This window comes from Cataglyphis hispanica, chromosome 25, assembly GCF_021464435.1.
Source record: "Cataglyphis hispanica isolate Lineage 1 chromosome 25, ULB_Chis1_1.0, whole genome shotgun sequence".
Taxonomy (NCBI): domain Eukaryota; kingdom Metazoa; phylum Arthropoda; class Insecta; order Hymenoptera; family Formicidae; genus Cataglyphis; species Cataglyphis hispanica.
Window position 1 is genome coordinate 2461192 of NC_065978.1, and position 20374 is coordinate 2481565.

A 20374-nucleotide genomic window follows, 5' to 3' on the forward strand; every position below is an offset into this window, starting at 1 on the left:
CTCACCTCAACTTCGCGAAAGTATCGCCCCTGCGTGTCCGCTCGCGCGCTCGCTCTCTCCGTCGTTCCGCGGGGTTCAGCGATTTCAAGAATGTGACAGTGCGCGTCCTCGCGACCGGTTGAACGGACGAGTGTTTCGCAGTACAAGTACTCGTCGAAAGAGCAACGATAGCAACGGCGATGGGTGTCGAGAATCGCGGCATCGTGTCACGGTGAGAGGAAGAACAGAGCGCGTGTAAACGTAACGCGAGGAGATAAAAGAAGAAGAAGGGAGAGAAGAACGGACGATGCGAGCGGAAAATGTCACTCGGTGATACGCGCGCACGAATGACGGGGAGTGATCGACGGAGCGACGATCGCGAGTCTGAGGTTGTTGGAGTGTCGTCGCGGCGGCGGTGGTGGTGGTGGTGGTGGTGGCAACGGTCGTCGTTGTCGCCGTCGTCGTCCCTAGACGGTGCCGCCGACGAGGTGGTGGTGCCGGCATTGGCGACGGCACGAGCACCGGATCATCGAGAACACGAGGAGGGACGTTACCGCGTTCTTCTGTCACGAGCCTCGAGATCGAATTACTATTATTTGACAACAACGTCGTCGCATCAGCTGTCGGCGAGAGTCGCGGCGAGTTCTTGTTCGTGAAGAGGATTCAGCGGCAGCGCCGCGGCAACGTTTCCGCGACGCGACGTCGCCGGTGTATATACATACACCGTGCATACATATATATCGTACACATATAACATACACGTGTCTCGCGGCGTTTGTGTGTGCGTCGGTTGTGCCGGGTCGCGAGGTTAAGGCACCGCATCGCCCTCGATACGTACGCGACGGCCGAGGAAAATAAAGGCCGGGTGTCGTGCGTGCGCCGACCGATTCGTTTCGTGCTTACCCTCCCTCTCTACCTCCCTCCCTCCCTCCCTTCTCCCCGTGTCTCTTCTTTCTCCATCCTCCACTTTCTCTCTCTCTCTCTCTCTCTCTCTATCTCTTGAGAACGCGTGTGTAACGGATAAGAAGTGTACAACGATATATCCAGTAGCAGTGCTCCCGCGTCCGTCGGTAACCTCGACGGTGACCAGAGTTGCGTCGGTGTGCGTGTATACGGAGTGCGTGTGCGTGCGTGCACGCGCGATTCGGGCGCGTGGTGCGTTTTACGTCGTCGGTCGCGCGCGGACGACGACGTCGACTGGCGTCCGCGGCTCGTCTGTCCGCGATGCTGACAGTGGCTCGCGCTCACGGCCGTCGTGCGGATTGTTTGTCCCCGAGAGGTGTCCGTCGACGATAAACGGAATACCCCGGATATTTACTGAGCGAGAAGAGAAGAAGAGAATCGAGAAAACGAAGACACATTAATCACGATAAGTCGAGGAATAAGAAGAGAAGAAAGAGGAGAGTGGCCGAAAACGAACGAGAGGTAAATCAGAGTTCAAGGTCAACCGGTGGTGGTGTTGGACCCGAGCTCGTCTACGCGGCCAAAAAACTTATCCCAAGAAGGTGGATCGTTTCTTGGTCGCTCGTTGGAAGTCGGAAATATCCACACGAGAGAGAGAGAAACGTGTACGCACCGATGCTTTGCTAGCTGGTCGGAACGAGAGAGAGAGAGAGAGAGAGAGAGAGAGAGAGAACGGAATACAAAAGAAGCGAGAGGAGAATCTGCGAGAAAGAGAGAAAGAAGGACCGTGAAACGGAGCTCCGCGCGTTGGACTGTCACACTATTTCGGGACCGTGATCGCGCGCGAGATACATGCGCGCGCGCGCGCGAGCATAAATAAATATACACGCTTGCGCGTCGAGCGCGACTGTGTTTGTGCATGTGTGTGTATTTGCTCCGTATCGTCTGTGATCTCGCGTGGTGCGCGAAAAAGTGTTTTCAATTTTTGACAGCGCGTATTTGTTGAAAGGGAGAGAAAGAGAAAAGAGACTTCGCGCAGGAGAGGGTGCTGGAAGAGGAGATCGCGGCGGGTGTGGAATTCGAAGCGGAACATCAGCGTGTTCGTTTCTCGACCGACCCGCGTGTGGTCGGATCATCACACCCCCCCCCCCGCCCCGCCCCCGCCCTTAACCCCTCTCCCTTTGTTTTCCTACGGCGGCTACGTTGAAAAGGACTGGCCACCAAATGCGCGTACCGCAAATCCTGTTTCATGTTGATGTTCTGGAGCAAACGGACGGTGCTCACTAGACGTCTGCTGAAGGCCAAGGTCCGTGGGGAGCATGAAACCGAGTGTGAAGCTCAAGAGGATTCATCGTCACGTACGTTTCATCGCACGAGCAGCAGCAACACGAGCGGCGGCGCCGCCGCTGCCGGTTACGACAACAACAACACGGCCAGTAACAACACAGCGACGACGACGACGACGGGCCGACAAGTGAGCAGGGTGAGCGGAGCGGCGGAAGGTGGAGAAGCGGTGGTGTACGCGAGTCGCAACACGAGTCGGTTACAGCAGGGCTGCTGCGGCGGCGGCCACGTGAGCCAGGATGACGACGAGCAACAGCAGCAACGGCAACGCGACTCTGGCCGTTTGTTGAGGTGCAAGGAGCTCCTCAAGACGCTTAAGGAGAATCAACTGGAGATGCTGCTCACCGCCGTCGAGAGCTCCGGCGCCGACCTCGGCTCGTGCGTCCTCGTGCCGCGTCAGAAGCGATCAGCTGACGATTATCCCATGTACGATCAGCAGCACGAGCAATACCACAGCAGACCGCATCGTCATCACGGTCGTCACTTCCATCAGCATCGCTATCGTCGCTATCGGCACCGCTCCAGCAGGCACCATCGCTCATCCTCGGTCGAGGACGAGCAGGAGAGTTACTGCTCCGCGTCGGAGGACTCGTTGTCCGCGTCACCGATGAGATTGGATAGGTGTTGCGTCGGCGGGAAGGCGAGTAACGGCGACAGCGGCGTCGTCGTGCCAGTGAGAGGATCGACCGAGGGAAGCAGCGGCGCGCCGAGCGATCCGCATCTTCTCTGCTGCCAGATCTGGCGGTGGCCGGATCTCGAGCACTCCTCGGAGCTCAAGAGACTACCTATCTGTCATTCCGCTAAAGATCCCGTCTACATATGCTGCAACCCTTACCATTGGAGCCGGCTCTGCAAACTCGGTAAGCGAAATGCTCTTATTTTCTTTCGTAGCTTTCCGTTTTTATAATATCGAGAGATAAACTTAACACAGACCGACCAAAAATCTTGGTACGACGTACGAGATTACGTAATACTTGATACGTAATACTCGTTAATTCGCACTAACATCTCCCAAAATTGCCAGTGGTTTGTCGCTTGTGATCGAATTACAGTTAACATATTTTATATTTATAATAATTTTATCAAAATGAAAAATTAAAAATTTAATATAAAAATATAAAATTTATAAATTAAACTTATTTTATAAAAAAAACAAACATTTCTTTTCGAGATATAAAATAAACTAACGTTCTATAAAAATTAATAAAAGCATCGAGCATGTTTATAAAGTTTCGACGTAAAACAAATGTCCTCTAAAATTTTAATTTTTTAAATAATATTTCATTCAAAATTGCTATGTGTAAATAATTAGATGTGAATCTGTAGTCGCCAAAAATACATAAAAATCAAGTCAGGTCTCTCAGTACATACAATATAACACCGTTTAAAATGTGTTCAGTCTGAACGCATGCAGCAAACGTGTCGTCTTGCCATCGGTAGTGTCGGAATAATTTAACATTGTAACGCACAGCTGGCTATATTGTAACGATCGTAGACCTCAAACCAAACGCGCTAATCGTCACCTGTGTGCGCGCCGCCCAATGCTAACAAGTCTAAAGACTCGAGCCAGTGTAAAACGGAAATTTATTACAGATGGGTGTGAGGTTTTGGGCGACACGTCTACCTGGTTACGTTTAAAATATAGGTAAATATAGGCAATATATATTCCGAGGAGAAAATCACGGGGTGTCAAATGTTAGTACATTGACGCTTTCCTATCGCGAAAGCCGAAGAGGCGAATGAGAAATAAAAATATCTGTTAGTGACATGAAAAATAAATTTTATCGTAAATTAATTACATCGCGAATTGATTTTTTACAATATACTAAAATGACACTAGAATAATAATAATTATTATTATTATAATGATTACGGAATCGTGATTCAGTTCAAATAAATGAAAGATAATTTAGTTTGAATGAACGTCGAAACATATTCGATACGGTGGTCGTTCTTTTCTTCACACAAGCGCTAAAGATATATTACGGCAGGTATAAACTTTCAAAAGCCGACGACAGGATTCTTTCAGGTCTTTCAAGTGCGCTTTTGTGTCTTAGGCTCAAGCAGGTATATAATCGTACGATACATAATTCTCAAAAGTGGCCACCGACAGATATTTATTTTGCGAACTGATCCGTGTCATTGTAACTCTATTCTTCCGCAGAATTCAAATTTCATCGTCTAATCATATCCACGAAAAGAATTTCCTTTAATAGATTAAGAAGATAATCGTATGTGTTAAAAAAGGAAGAAAATCATTTGTGTAGCTACGTGACGTTAACAGTGCGAAAATTAGAACTAACGAGTAAACTTTTCAAACGCATTGACGTACTCCTGCGGAATCTTAACTAATGTTTATATTTGTAATGCTTATCCTTAATGAATGTGTGTGAACATTGCAAATATAAATGTTGACTTAACAAAATATTTGCAATTTTAATGAAACTTCAAGTATATAATGTACAACTTATTGTATCTAGTTGCACATTTTGAAATATAACGAGAGATGCGCGTTAAAAATTTATTTCAACGTCGGCCTTTGTAGAGTTTCTTTGAAGACTCTTTAAAAGTATTACGATATTTTCTCGTACGTCTAATAACTGTTCTGTGACGCATGACTTTACACCGTATTCATCGGTATTCGTCACTTTTAAAGAAAGTAAGTCGAATTTATGGATCCCGAGACCGTTCTGCGTTGTCTGCGCGTCCGGTGACGTGACTTTGATCGCAAAAAAGCGTCGCGCCCTAATAAAGGAGAGGGGAGAGAGGAAACGGGCGGAGTAGGCGCCAGCAAAACGAGCCTTTACGTAACCCCGGCGATCATTTAACCCGGTCGTCGTTGGGAGGCCCAAGCCGAGGGAATTCGATCGTGCGAACCACGGTGTACGGTGTTTTAAGATTGTCACGCGTTCCGAATCGAAAAATATTATCTCAAAAAACATTATTATGTCAAGAAACATCCTTGAGATCGAAGTAATGCGTACGCTGCAGAATTTCAAAGAAAAAATGGATACTTTCCAAGATATATATATATATATATTTCTAAGACGTACACATTAATAAAACGTGGTTATTTAAAGAGCGACATATTTTACATCGCGACATCATTTTGAAAGGTTTAAAGAGACGACATCTCGTATGATTGCCGAGTAAGAAAAAATACGACTTTCTACGTCTACGCGATCATTCACGCGAATGCTCACCGGCGCCGGTGGTCTAATCGTGACATCGATTCGTTACAGTCGAGCGCGCCGCGTGTACGATTTATTGATAATATCGAGCGTTTATTGCTGGAAAATCGCGTCGAACAGGCGCGACCGATTCGCTGCCGGCGCGACACCTTCGCGAGAAAAAAATCGCGATGTGAGATAAAATCGCAGAAGCATGTATATTTCGTAATTAACAGCGCGTGATGCCGGAGAAGGAAGGGAAAAGAGGAGAGCGGGGGAGGGGAGGGGAGGGGAAGGGGAACAAGCGGATCCTTCGAATTCCATGCTGAGGTTTCCACGACTAATAATAGCGAGCGGTCGCGCCACGCATGCACGTATGCCCGAGGAAGCCGACGCATTTGGGGAAAGAGAAACGAGAGAAAGCGCCCGCAGAACGACGAAATAGACGCGTCAGCGTGCAGACACCCCGACCGAGCTCGGAGAAAGAAGGGCGGGAAGGAGGGGAAAAAAAAACTTGAGACGAGCGATGCATGTTGAAGGGAAAAAAAAGAAGACGAGCCAGTGTAGGATCGTGTTAGAAGTGACGAGAGAAAGAGAGAGAGAGAGAGGGCGAGCACTTACGAATAGTCGTACAATCAAAGTTATGGCCAGAAGGAAATGAATCTAAAAATAAAACGTATATTGGGCGAGTCAGTCGCGGCTGGCGGAAAGACGACGGTGATGCGAGAGAGTGGGAAGGGTTGGTCGACCGGCGAGGCGACGACGGCGACGACGAGAGAAGCAGAAAGAGCGAACGAGCGCGACGCGACGCGTCGCGATGGTGAAAGAGCGAGGGGCGAGATCGCGCAAGAAAGAGAGAGAGAGAAGGAAAGAAGAGACGGGTGGGAGAGGAGAGCGGATGGCAGACTGAGGACGGGGTGCCGGCGAGCATGTGCGGTTAGGAAGGGCAGCGATGGCGAGGGGATCGGCGCGCGGAGACACCGTCCGTCGCGGGATCGCGCGAGAGAGAGGGGTACGGATGGGACGCGGAGAGAGAGGGGGCTGCAGCCCGGCGCCGCTGCGTGTCATTGCTGGCGCCAGCTAATTGTCGAGGCCAGCCGGCATTAACCGAGAAGCTGACCGAACTGAGGCGAACCCCACGAGAGCAAGCGGGCGAGCAAGTCCGGTACCCCCGGCACTTCAACGAGGTTTCGTCGGCCGGAGAATCGCACCGACCGAATATCCCGTATCGGTGGAAACTTGATTGGCATTCTTTTTTTTTTTTTTCAATCCGTCTGTCCCTCGCGCGAATCCGTGTTTGGTATTTGATAAAGATCCTGAAGAAATGATATGAAGTATTTCAACTTTAACTCGTCTTAGATAATTTGTTTGAAAGTTGATAACGTTGGGTTATAAAGTTGAGAAGGCTTATTATCTATTCTCTTAATCTTAAATTCGTTACAATTTATATATCCCGAATATTAAATGTATAGTTAGAGATTTCCACACATATATTTTTACAAATAAAAAACCTCGAAATTTGAAGAATATTATACTGTCACATAAATTTCCCAAGATTATAACTTTTAGAAATTTTGAGTGACTATAGCTAGTTTTCAATTTTTACAAACAGAAAATTCTCTCAAAATTCGATCATGAATATATCTCTTATAACTATTTTACTGACATATAGATTATCTTTGTGAGACAGTATAAATAAATACACCCACTGCAATGCTGACCTTCGATCGAACGAAATTTTTGAGATTTCGGAATCGGGGGCAGCGAAGACGTCAAGAATCTTTGGCTGGTACCAATGTGTTATTATATTCTCAGTCTTGTAGAACGCGCATGTTTCAGAGTCGTTTCGGCGGATCGGGAATAGGTTTCTTAGAAATTTGAATTTGCTGCACTGTAAATTACGGAGATACTTAAATTAAAGTTTCTTTGTCGAGACAAAGACTGTTTACGCACTGAAATGTTATTCGTGGTCCTCCACGTGTTTGCATTCGCGATATAATTTCTACATATTGCAATCATAATTTTTTTATGCCTATATACATATTATATATATATATATATATATATATATATATATATATAGAGAGAGAGAGAGAGAGAGAGAGAGAGAGAGAGAGAGAAATAAATTCTTAAAAAATACTTATTGCTAACGTCAAAAAATCATATTTTAATATACACGTGCATAAGACGCACATATATATATATATATATTTTATATTCTAATGCACTATTTTCTTTAACCTACATTTATTTTGGTCGACTACATGTACTCGTAATTTAGTCCGCATCGCTCGAAATAACGCGCATATTCGATACGCAATGACGCATATATGCGATGACCGGTAATCGCGACGCACTGTTTTTCTCGACTTCGGTTCAATTTACGCGCAACACATCGCCGGGGCTCGTAAACGGACACCGGACGCGACCATTGTTAGCGATCGTCGATAGCGTACGCTAATTTCGTATCGGATCGCGCGGCGTTTTATCGCGCGTAAATCACTCCCCGCGGTGGCGCCTTGTTTTCGTAACGCCGCGACACAAGCTCGCCGCCGCCGCCGCCGCCGCCGTCTTTATCTGTTTTTGCATTCGGCGGTCGTTCGTTCGCGTACCATTGCCGGGACGGCCGGTTAATAATTCACGCCGGCGAATCGATTATCATCGGCCAACCGGCGACAGCGGCGGCGACGACGTCGACGACGACGACGACGTCGTTACGCAAATCGTCGCGGGGCAGGTTTTTATCATTACAACGCAATCCGACGCTATATAAATGTTGTACACCACTTTCTCTTCCGCGCTCCGAATATTCATTCACGTCCGAAAACGCTAAGAGCCTTCTACATACATTTTTTTTGTCCGATTTTTATCAGAAAATCGTTTGTGTATATATATATATATATATATATATATATATATATATATATATATAGCGTACGATTCTTTTTATATGGAAGATGATAACTGGAAACATGCGTATTGTTTGGCTTTTCCGTTTGGAGATCAATATATGCGATGATCTCGATTCAATAAACGTAATAACATTTATCTCCCTGTGTGTGCGACGAACGGATAAACAGACCTAGAAATAGGCGCGCGTCTCATTTCGAAGAGACATTTGGCGGCGCGAGTTATGTAATGGCCACGGGAAACGCCACGCATTTATTACAAGTGCCTTAACGGGGGGTTAATACATCACCGTTGAAATCGTGTTCCGCGGATCTTGTTATTCGAATCGTGCCAAACTCCGACTCCAAGTTTGAAGTGCGTCGATAAGTGACACACGCCGCGCCGGCTTTATTAAAGCTCGGCGGCGACGCGGCGGCCAGTCGATTCTGGAGAGGGATTGAATTGAGTGCGATCAAGAGAGCAAAGAGAGAAAAGAGGGAGAGGAAGTGAGGAAGCGATCCGCAAGAGAGGATCCATCCACGTGTAGGCGCGACAGGCGGCCATTACGCATCGACATCGCACCACGTTTATTATCTAGGATTTCGACATAATTTCTCTGTCGCTTAACTTTATTTTTGATACGCCAATGTCAATATTTGATTACAATTTATGTTATATAATATGATTATCCGATGATATAATAATATTGTTGTTTCTCCTACGTAAATTTTTATTTAAATGATGACTGAAATAATTGATAGAAATAAGTAAAATTTTTTTAATTAAATCATGATATACTGCAAAGTTTAAATCATTAAAAAGATATAATTTTTTAAATCAAAATATCACATTCTCTCTCTCTCTCTTTTCTCTCCCTCATAAGATAATTTAATTATATATATATATATATATATATATATATATATATATATATATAAGTTTCTTTCTAAAAAACTATTTGTTTATTAATCTTACTTAAAGTATAATATTTCTTTGAAAAAATTGAACGTTCAGGAAAAAACAAATTAAGGAGATAAGGTTTTTTTGAGACGGGCGGCAAGTATGTAATTATCTATCATACATACGTGTGTATCTCGGCTATGCGGTACGAGCGACGAAGGCAACGTTCCGTTTTCTTAAGCACGGGAAGCATCGGGTTACCTTGACGCTTGAGATATTCGCGCCGCGACTTGTCCTCTATACTTTCAGGGCGCGTATACGTAAAAGGACGAAAAACGGCATACCGGTTTCGCAGGCGCTCCATGCCAATAATAGAACTTGCCGCTTTTGGACCTGGACTTCTTTCTAACGGAGCGCCCGTCGTGACATTTCGCTCCGTCACTTGGCGTTGATGCCATTAATTCGATTTAATCGAAAAGCATCGGAGCCTCTTGGATCCGTTTCCCAATGACTCCGCGATCATATATATAATTATTAAAGAGCCAAACTATTTAATAATTATATCGCTCTCGATAAAAGATGCATACCATAAATTAAAATTAAAAATATTTATTAAAATAAATAAAAATTCTTTATATTTTAAATAATGCAAATATAATATTCAAATAAAAAAAAAAAAATTACTTTTTGCGATATTTTATTTTATTGATTAAATCATTAGATAATACATATCGTAATTTCATTGCAAACATTTCGAGTTGCGGAAATATGACAATTTTAATTTTTTTATTTCAGAGTCGCCGCCACCCCCATATTGCCTTATCGCCGACAGACTGAGACCCGAAGGTGAGTGTCTTCGTCTTTCACTGTAATTAGAAATGTCTGCGAATGAGTGTGGATCATGTATGCATGCGTCGTGTGTAAATGTAAACACGCGTGCGTGTTGTCTTCGCGCAACCGTGCCGATGATAATTCATGTTTATTGCTTGGAAATGTTTACCATACAAGCAGATTCGTCTTTCCTAGCGCATGTTGTGTCTCACGACCTAGCTGAAGGCAAGGTTAGGGATAATCCGGGACGAATGTGACATCGTTTGACTATCTTATGGAGTTTATGGTGAATCCTCCGTTTCGCGTGCATTTAAGATTACGCGCAAATAATGCTTATAATGTGATTTAAAAGTACCACTTTAGAAATCTATGCCCCGATGTGTGTGAAAGAAACCTTGACATTTAACTTTTCTTCAAGTCACGTTTTTTTAACACGCTGTTTTTATTCATTTAGCTCTTCGATTTAAAGGAATAGCTTTCGAACGCGATTACAACTTATGGGATTGATCTCTCTCTTTCAGTATGTTATTATTATACTTAATTGACATTTGTCACGCGTGGATGAGATCAATAAATAAGATATCAATATATTTTTCTTTGACATCAAGGAAGGGGGAAAAATACGTGCTATCTAATCTATACGATGGCATAAATATATGATAATTTTTAATCGTATAGGGCTTTTCGCACTTTTCATGACGATATCACCTCAAATGCTTGAAAAATAAATAGATTATTCTATCGTGAATATAACCGATGATTTTATTAGATGGAGTCAAACAAAATCAAATGTATAATATTCGAAGAGAGATATTTTAATCATATATGTATCAAGAGTTCTCAATCTGCTGTCACATAATATTACATCGCGAATATGAAACTAATATAGTTTTGACCAATTTTTGCAAGAAATAATATATTTTTAGATGTCTAATAAAATAAAGCTTAAATAAAAAAAAAACCAAATTTAAATAGTTATAAAAAGTCAAAGTATAACGTATATTCGTCTTCATAGTTCTTTATGATTATAACTACATGCTGTAAATCGATCTTCTTAATCGCAATATGCCGATTGATTTCATGATATCGCTATGTCAGCGGTTGATCAGCGAATGTATCCAATATTGGATCACTAGGTAGAAGCAGATCAGTCTCATTGCATCGCGAGAATGCAAAACATTAGCATTCAATAATATTCATTCTCAATTATAATTTCCAATTAAAAATCAACTTCTGCAATCAAAGATCTTAAATAGTAAAACTGCGATTTATTTTACCTTCTTTTTTTAATTAACGCGAAAGAGATTCCACAAAATATTTTGATGCAAAAACTCCGTGTAAAAAATTATTCACGTTACTTTTTTCTCAAGATTATACATTTTCAAATAAATTCAAGCCATAGAATATATATATATATCATGAAGAAACAAAGCGCAAATTATGAAATTAAAAAAATAATAAACAAAGAGATTGTAAATCGCAAAATTGAAATGGCGGTTAAATTTTCTTCCCGTTTCCTGGCCGCATCGTTTCGTCTGACAAATTTTGACTATTGCCTCCTGAATACGCGTTTCTTTTCTTCCTTCACCCGGTCCTAAACTGGTTCTCTCGGAATCGATGCGAATATGCGAGTATACAACACGCGAATCGACTGCGTAGTCATCGATAGATTCGCCTTTAGCTGCCTTTCGTTCACCGAGAAACTTCTCGAGATCTGATTGCGAAATTATACGCGAATATAATAGACGTGTCGAGCCTTCTCATTCATCAGTATCTTCTTTAAAAGTGTGCCAAGCGTCTAATCAGGTAAAACAATAGTGAACGAGTATCGTTAGGATGTGTCGCAAGTGTGTTATATTATAAATATTATTTTACAAATATCGAGGATAAAATAGCGCGATATCGATATAATTTTATATTTATTATCTAGACTTAGCTTTGTTTAAAATGTCATGGAAACTAGGCATCTCTATATCTGCTCGCATATTGTGCGGTAAGCTTGATATGACGAAATAATAGCGCTTGCAGCCGGGAGAACCGCGTATTTGCGATGACGTTACGTGTGCGTGTGTGTGTGTGCGCGCGCACGTCTATGTTATGAGATTATAGTGGACGCACTATCATATAGTAAGGAAATATTGCTGGACGCATAGTGTGTATCGCCTGGGGTCAATATCTCCTGTCGATAGAAAGGATCGTGTGTCATACCATATGTACCGCTCTCGCCGCTCGCATTTATATAAAGGAAGATCCTGCTAAAGGTTCCAACGTTCTTGAAGGTATTATTAAAGCCGCAGGGTGCGTTATAAATACGAATCCGTCGTTGTCGCCGTCTTCGTCGGCCGCCTACATTGTCGTCTCGATCGAGGTCAACGCATTTTTCGCGCCTAAATACAATATAATCAAGACATAATTAATTTTGAAATTAGCGCAGAATTTAACGATTTTTTTTAGTTTTTTTTTTTTTTTTTTAATGTAAGATACTTTTATTATTATTATTATTATTTATAACTGCATTAATCGCGGCGTGGTCGATCTTTTTGAATCGCAATCATTTCTAGTATGAAACTCGCGTTGGTATTACATTCTTTTTAATCTTAAATAACTCATGACTTAATAATGACAGCTCTGCTTTACTCCTGCATGCATTGTTACGATAGAATGGAAAAGGCGCAACGCAACGTATTCATTTCGATGACGTGGGAGGAAACGGAGGTGCGGTTTGTTCTCGTAAGAAGATTCGCCTCTTGTCTTCGTCGTAAATCTGTCTTTCGGGCGCTCGCACGAATTTATGCTCCGTCGCGGAAACTGGGCCACCGCGTGCCGAAGCGTGCGACGACGGCGGATAAAAGTCCGCCACTTGTTGCTGCTTGAGACGCGATATTCGTACTGCATTCGAAACAAAGCTGTTTAGCCGGAACAGATGACTCGTGAAGAGAATGCGCGAATACACGAGTCCGCGTGCTTTCGTTGATTATAGAAGGAAAATGAAGGAATAAAAAAGGAAGACGACGACGGGCATCGAGATCTGTCATTTCCACGTTTTTCCGGGTGTATATATCGAATGAATAATTTATCTCTTTCTTTTAAGTATCGTTTTATATATATTTCATTCGCAATATCGTGCATTTTTTACTTTGTAACATTAATACAAATACTCGAAATATGTTCCCTTGTTATTAAGACTGATCGGGTATTTTTATGGCGAAGCTATTTGATTTTCGCACGTGCTACTCGCTCTGTGTCAGACACGGTGTCCCGCCAACGTGGTTGCGCAAATTTCAACAAATACGACGAAGGACAAAACGCGCCGCCGCAGTCCCTTTCAAACGCGCGATACGAGGACAAACATCGTATTATAGCGTATTACGCGACATTACGCACTGTTTACGTTTTTAATTCTACTCTTTTCGCAATATTCGTCTCTTAGATTAAATCTGATTTTTGCCGTAAGTTGCTCCGAATGCTTCGTTGCTTCGTTTTCTCAAACTTGGCACCCTGCGTTGAAAATAAAACGAGTAATATTCGTTTGGAGAGAGAAAAAAATTGCGCGAAAAGATATAGAAAGTTCAGCTAAGCGCACTCGCTAACGGTCCACCTGCCTCGAAAGAATGTACAAGGCGATAGTGTGTGTGTGTGTGTATCAATATAACCGGTTTTAAAATGGGCTGCTTTTGTCATTTTACCAGGAACGAGTCATTATGAGAGGGAAAAATACGTTAAGAGATCGAAAGAGAGATTAAAACAATATTCGAAATATTTTCCACAAGTACGAGAGTGTGTCGCGTTAATAGAAAATCTCGTGCGAAACCATTCGGTACATTCGTATGTTGCCTTGAAGGAACGCGACAATTCCGATACGCTGCGCTAATCCGTGAAAGGTTAAGGGCACGTAAAGGGCCCCTTTAGCGCCAGCCAAAGGGTGGGGCTGACGTAGAGAGAGGTAACGTGTGAGGCCCCGAGTACGACGAAGCGCGGTGGGCGCCTGTCGCTTGGCTTGCCGCACCGTCGTCCTTGAATACATCCCTTCTCTCTTTCCTCCCATCCTTCTCTTTCTACCTCCTCGTTTCTCTTTCTCTGTCCTCTCGTCTATTTGCTCCATCTCTCTCTCTCTCTCTCTCTCTCTCTCTCTCTCTCTTTTCATCTTACTCACTTTGCTTGAAAGAGCAAACTCAAGCACGCAACTCTCTGCTTCTCCTCTACCGACTCTTCAGCATTTTTTATCCGCTCTTCCTCATTTATCCCGCCTTCCTCTGTACGCCTTCTGCACGCCTTTTTTTTTAATTTAATCTTTCTTTCCCTCTAAATATATCCAACTTTCATTGCATTTTCTGTTGATGACAAATATCTAAACAGACTCGTTCATGAAATTTGACATATACCGAGTAGTGAAAATTGAAACATGTTGCAACGAATTTTATAATTTATCGTCGAATTTTAGAGAAACGAGTAAATTTGTTAAAAAATCTGTTATCGATAATCTCCATGTGCCGCAGATAGAAGCTGCATATTCCGTATAACGAAATCTCTCTCTCTCTCTCTTTCATTTTCTTTCGCTCTTGTCTCCCCTGAATCGACCGCCACGAGTCCGCTGGCGATCGGCGGGAGTGGCTCTCTCGCATTCCGGTACCTCCTTGGGTGCACCGATTGCGCCGACAGCGTTTGCGAACCGAACCGAGAGCACTGAGCGGCAAGATACGCCGATTTCCGGATCGGGGGAGCCCGACGAGATGCCGCTTTTGATGATCCGCCGACGAGATCCTCCTAATTCGATGCAGCTTGTCCGCTCGGCGAAACGCGCGAGCGTTGTAAACGCGTGACGTCGATCGACTTTCAATGTCACACGATACTCGACTTTACAATGATCTGCGTTGCCATGTATTCGCTCGTTATTTATAAAGTTTATTTATAAAGAGCGGTACATTTATTCATGGCATTATATAAACTTGGAATTGTAATATTTCGTTAAAAAAAAAATTACTTAAACGTTATAAAAATAGAATTTTATATATATATATATATATATATATATATATATATATATATTTAGAAAATTTTTTGACATGCCACTTTACGATTGTGGTTCAATCAAATTTATATCGAGATTTATAAACAATGCTCTTAACGCAGTCACAATTCCGTGGGGATGGATATCATCTCTTTTCCGTCTTCTTTCTCTTTCTCTCTCGTGGCTCTCTTTCCAAGCCAAAGCCCAATAATTCACGAATCCGCTCACCTTGGATGAGCGAGCGAGCGAGCGAGTGCGGTGGCGCCGCGGGCCGAATCTTCTACGTGGCTATATATTTTTGCAAATTCGGCGGTGACACTATCTCGCAGATTCGTGCGGCACTTAACGGCTTACGGTGACACGCGTAATTCGCGGAATTATATTTACGTTCCCTTTGTGGAGTGACACGCGTGCCAAAAACGCGCGTCGAGCTCTCCCGTCCGGCCACTTTGTAAATAAATTGTGTTTGCGCTCGTCTCGGTGCGATGTTGTATATATTGGACGTTGGCGAATATATAACAAACCGTGAGTTCGCGCGTCAATTTGTTCCTTATCGGCTGGACAAATATTTTCGTCGATAATTGTTTGCGATAATTCTTATTGTTTGCCACGTTGCATGATGCGAATCTGAAAATTATATCGGAGTTAATAAACATATTTAACATCTTATAATTGAAATTTTGCAAATTGATGGAAATAACTTGGAGAATTATTTGTGGAAAACTTTAAAATACAATCAATTATATCAAGAATTATACAAGAATTATATGGAGATTAAGTTGAAATGTTGAAAAAATATTTATTTGCCTGGGAAGAGAGAAAGAGAGAAAATGTCAGGCGAGTTTCGGTTTCTATTTATGTAACAAGACGGCGGAGATAGTCTCTCGCGTGGGAAACAGGACGAGGATTCGGCGAAAGACGAAGGAGAAGAATCTCCTGCGAATTCGCTCGACGCGACGACGGGAGCGAGGCCGATGGATTTTTAAATAATTGCGTCCTAAAAATAGATGACGCCTGCCTTCTAAGTCCTTGAAAGGAAGGAGCCTCTTTTTCGTATCCGCCCCTCTTCACTTTCTATAATGTTCTCGGGTACGATATGGCAGGAAATGCTTCTCCTGCAGGAACGATCCTCTGGAATCCAAAAGGAATGCGACCGCTCTCTCGTCCAACTTGTTCTTCTGACGTCATCTTCTCTTTTAGTGAATGGACCCGGTCTTCCACAGTCTATCCCTAAAACTATTAGCATGCCACTGATTATCCTTAAGAAACTCGTCGAGCCTAAAGTCTTTTCCAATATAATCTCTGCAATTGGCAATTTGTATAAAACACTATTAACAAAAAAAAAAAAAATAATTATCACTAAAACATTTTACTTTCAGTTATTAATTTTTATATTTGTCTTACTAAAATCTGACTCTCATTAAATCAAATCAAAAATTAATTTTAATGGTTATAACGTTATTATTAATGTAATTTTTTTAACAAGACAAATTTAATATTTACAAATTCTCTCAAAGACGCGAATGAGTGATAAAACGTAAAGAAGAAAAGTATCTCGAAAATTATTAAAATTGTACGCTTTGTTAGGTCTTTTACAAAGAAAACGGACAGATTAGCATTGTCACGTTTAGCCGACGTTTTGTTTATACAGGATCTTTGCCACCAAAGCGCAAATAAATTATCCGTCACAAGCGAATCATTATTTTGGACGATTCTGTCACCTCCTTTGTAGACATTACGAGAGAAAGACAGAGATGCACGAATTTCCGTGGGGTTTATGAATCACGCGTCTGGCGATTACCTTGGCTGTCTCTGTCTTTTCTGGCTGGCGGAAATTGCTGCACTTAATTATCCACGCTTCACAACCTATTGTCAAGTATTACGAATAGCCAGCGCGCGCGCTGCTGTTTAATTGCAATAATGGCTACTAGGATTTAAATTAAATAGCAAAGTGCAATTAATCTTTTTTTTTCTGACGATATATGTAAATATAATTATTCACGCTCTAGAAAAATACCGAGACTTTTATTTGGTACTTGATTCGCTTTTTTATTTGCTTTCCATAAGATATGATGACGAATCTTTTTACTGTTGACACGATATATCTCTTTCACAGGAACTGTCACGCACCTGTGTCGAAAGAATCGAATTTATTCTGTCGAACGAAACGGAGAAATCCGATTGATATCACGTCAATTAGTTGCGCGCGGGAGAGACAAGATGTATAATCATATGTATGAAATTACGTGGAATCTCGCTGCCGGTGTTTACTGATCATAAGTCTTTTATGCAACGCGCGTCGCGAGATTTTTCACCCGATCCGGATGAAAATCGACTTCATCCGTCCGATCTTCTTATGCGATAACAAACTACGCTATTTAATGATGCATTATGTTATATAATTACGCTATTTTGTATCGCTACAATTCCAAGATACATGATTTTTTGTTTGTTTTTTTCTTGTAAGTGCAGCGATTATCAACGATTAGATACGTGCCTGTATAATTTTCTCTATTCAAGAAAATACGAGATATGCGCGAGAGTGAAAGAAAGTATGAGAGAAAGGGGATAAGAAGTTGAAAGAGAGGAAGAAATAGTCTTGAGGAAAACAGCTTCTCAAAAGGGTTGCCCGTTTATTTTCAGATCGGGCGCCCAGCGAAGGGGATCAACGACGGTGCAAAAACAGCACGCCCCTGCCACTTCCCGGCTCGCTTACCACCAACGGAGAAGGTAACTATGTCCTCAAGGTTATACTCCATATGTGAACCGATCCTGTGGCGAGAGATATATACAGGGTGTCCCGTTGAGTCGTTATAATGGTAGCAAATTATCGAATCCCGAGTCAAGTTTCAACCGGCGTGAAATTTTGGCAAAATAAAATTGTTCTCACGGGGAGACACCTTTTCTCCTCGTATCACGTGCGATTTTTTTTCTTTTTTTTTTTTCGAGTAATCGTTAAACTTAACGGTCGATCCGAGACTACGCCATTGATCGATGGCTACGCCTCGATATCCACGTGGTTAACCTTGATCGATGCCACAATCAATTTTTTTGCATTTTTTTTTTCTGTGTGAGAAAAAAACATCTTAATTTTTTTGCGAAGATTCTAGATTCTTCATTCAGAGTTTCATATACATAGATTTTGAGAAGGGAGAGAAATTTAGTATTTTTTTCAATTTCTTGTAAATATATTTTCTTAAATCGCATTCTTTTCATAAAAATCATAATAATTCTGACTAATGTCTTACATACATGCGTGATAATTATTTACTCATCATTCCGACATGATACTCATCAAAGTCACGCGAGATTTTCTCGAAAGGGCAGAGTGATGCATTATCGTGTCGGCCGGCGGTCGCCGAAGAAATTTCCTGAGCACGCACGTTCCACGAGGCTGACGCGCGCGTAGGTTTTCACGCATGACGCACCGCACGGATCGCGGACTCGTCGTTTTTCGGGTTGCTCTCGGACTGCTCTCGCTCGCGTTGCTGCTTCGTGGAACCTCGCCTGAAACGCTTTTGGCCCCGACCAGAACGAGGAAAGTGAACGCGCCTTGCTCTCTCGCCACGATGATTACTCTCGTTTCTTTGCAATAATTTTTCGCGATAATAGCGTTGAATCAAATTCGAAATTTTCTTTACGAAATTCCGAATAATATTACTATGATAAAGTAGTCTTTAAGAAGCAAAAAATTTTTAGAAAATTTATTATAATGATTAAATGTCCTTTTTTAGTGTTATGATTATTATTAAATCTGGGTTTTTTTTTATCAAAAAACAATTTTGTAGAAATATTAAGACCCGGATAAGAGCGTGGCATTAGTTCACCTTTCGATCGAACGTGAATTTTCATGTCCGTGGAAAAAAAAAATTGAATCATAATATTCGTGACGACATGGACGGCGAGTTTTCCTCCGGTGCGTCGAGGTCTTTACTTTTACTATCTGCCTTTACCAATGCAAAGGCCACTACTACTCTGACGACGTCAGACATTCCCCGAGCCGGCAGCAAATTGCGTCTCTGCGTGGCGGTTCTCGCGATTTTACAAGACTGAATAACAGACGACATTCGCGTCGTTTGCGCATTTAATCCGGGAGTGGTCGCGTAAAGTGCAATTTACCACAACCATCATAAATTGAAAAGACATCTCCGCTATACTATAACAGTATATGCTATTAAATGTCACTTTTAAGCAAATCCCTCTCTTGGATTCTTGGAGCTTTGATGCTTGAATTACGCTTTTAATTAAATATAAACTCTTCTAAAAATTACACTATTAAATTTCTTTAATTTTGATTATATATACTTATATAAAAACTTTAATTTTTAATATATATATATATATATATATATATATATATATATATATATATATAATATTCATTTACAGTAATTTAATTTCTGGTAAAAGTCAATTAAGATTACTAGAGTATGTGTAGATATGCAAAGCTGGTCATTAAATCATCATTAAAAAAAGAATTCAGTGGCCATGATCAGTTTCACACATACATATAGATTATTATAACAAAATATGAGTAGACATGTATTATCAGTAATAGAAAATTTAATGAACGTTTTTCATTCAGACTTGGAATTCCTGAGATTTAATAAAAATGACACATTGCACAGACCCTATTCAATATTCAACCTATCTTCTCGAAGCAGCAGCCCCGTTTGCGGAAATGAGAATTCTTTTGACAATTGCATTTTTCGGCTTAGTAAATATCCGCATATATATTTGCGCGATATTGCACACAATCAATATAATAGATGATACGTGAAGTTTAGAGCGCGCCGGAGAGGATGGCACGGAATTATAAACATGCGCGCGGTAGTCTTTTTATTTGAGTCAGTTATAGATAGAACACTGCTTCCGGGAGAGAACAGAAATATCGCTTGAATTAGAAATGTCAAAATTCAATTGAGCATTATCCAACTTTTGTCGCTATATATTCAATCTTTTTCAAAGCTTCGTTCTTATTTTCTTCATATATTTTAAAGCGATAAAATATATATGTACAGCGGTCATAATTTAAAAATCATATAAAACAAGAAAAAAATGTGAATATTTAACGATTCAATCATTAAATAATTGTATATATATATATATATATATATATATATATATATATATATATATATATTAAATTATTCTATTATTTGTGATAAAAATGCTTGCAATTTCTCTTTAAACGAATCTGCGGCAACGAAATCATCGAAGTCTGTCAAACGTGGACGCGTTGTCAGCTGCATCAGCAGCAGGACGAATGGAAGACGATCGCAGGAACGTGAAGTTAATGCGTGCGGAAAGGAAAGAAAGGAGGAGAGAGAAAGAAAGAGAGAGCCGGACG

At 41.6% G+C, this 20374-nt stretch overlaps 1 protein-coding gene across 1 annotated transcript in view; it reads left to right on the plus strand.

The window, feature by feature from the left end:
- The first annotated feature begins 2032 nt into the window (after nucleotides 1-2032).
- The window catches only part of LOC126858438 (mothers against decapentaplegic homolog 6), a 39455-nt gene continuing 21113 nt past the window's right edge, over nucleotides 2033-20374 (plus strand). The window contains exons 1-3 of the mRNA XM_050608775.1: nucleotides 2033-3086; nucleotides 9981-10031; nucleotides 17668-17754. Coding sequence (XP_050464732.1) covers nucleotides 2132-3086; nucleotides 9981-10031; nucleotides 17668-17754 — 1093 coding nt within the window. The 5' untranslated portion in view covers nucleotides 2033-2131. The remainder of the gene's footprint in view (nucleotides 3087-9980; nucleotides 10032-17667; nucleotides 17755-20374) is intronic.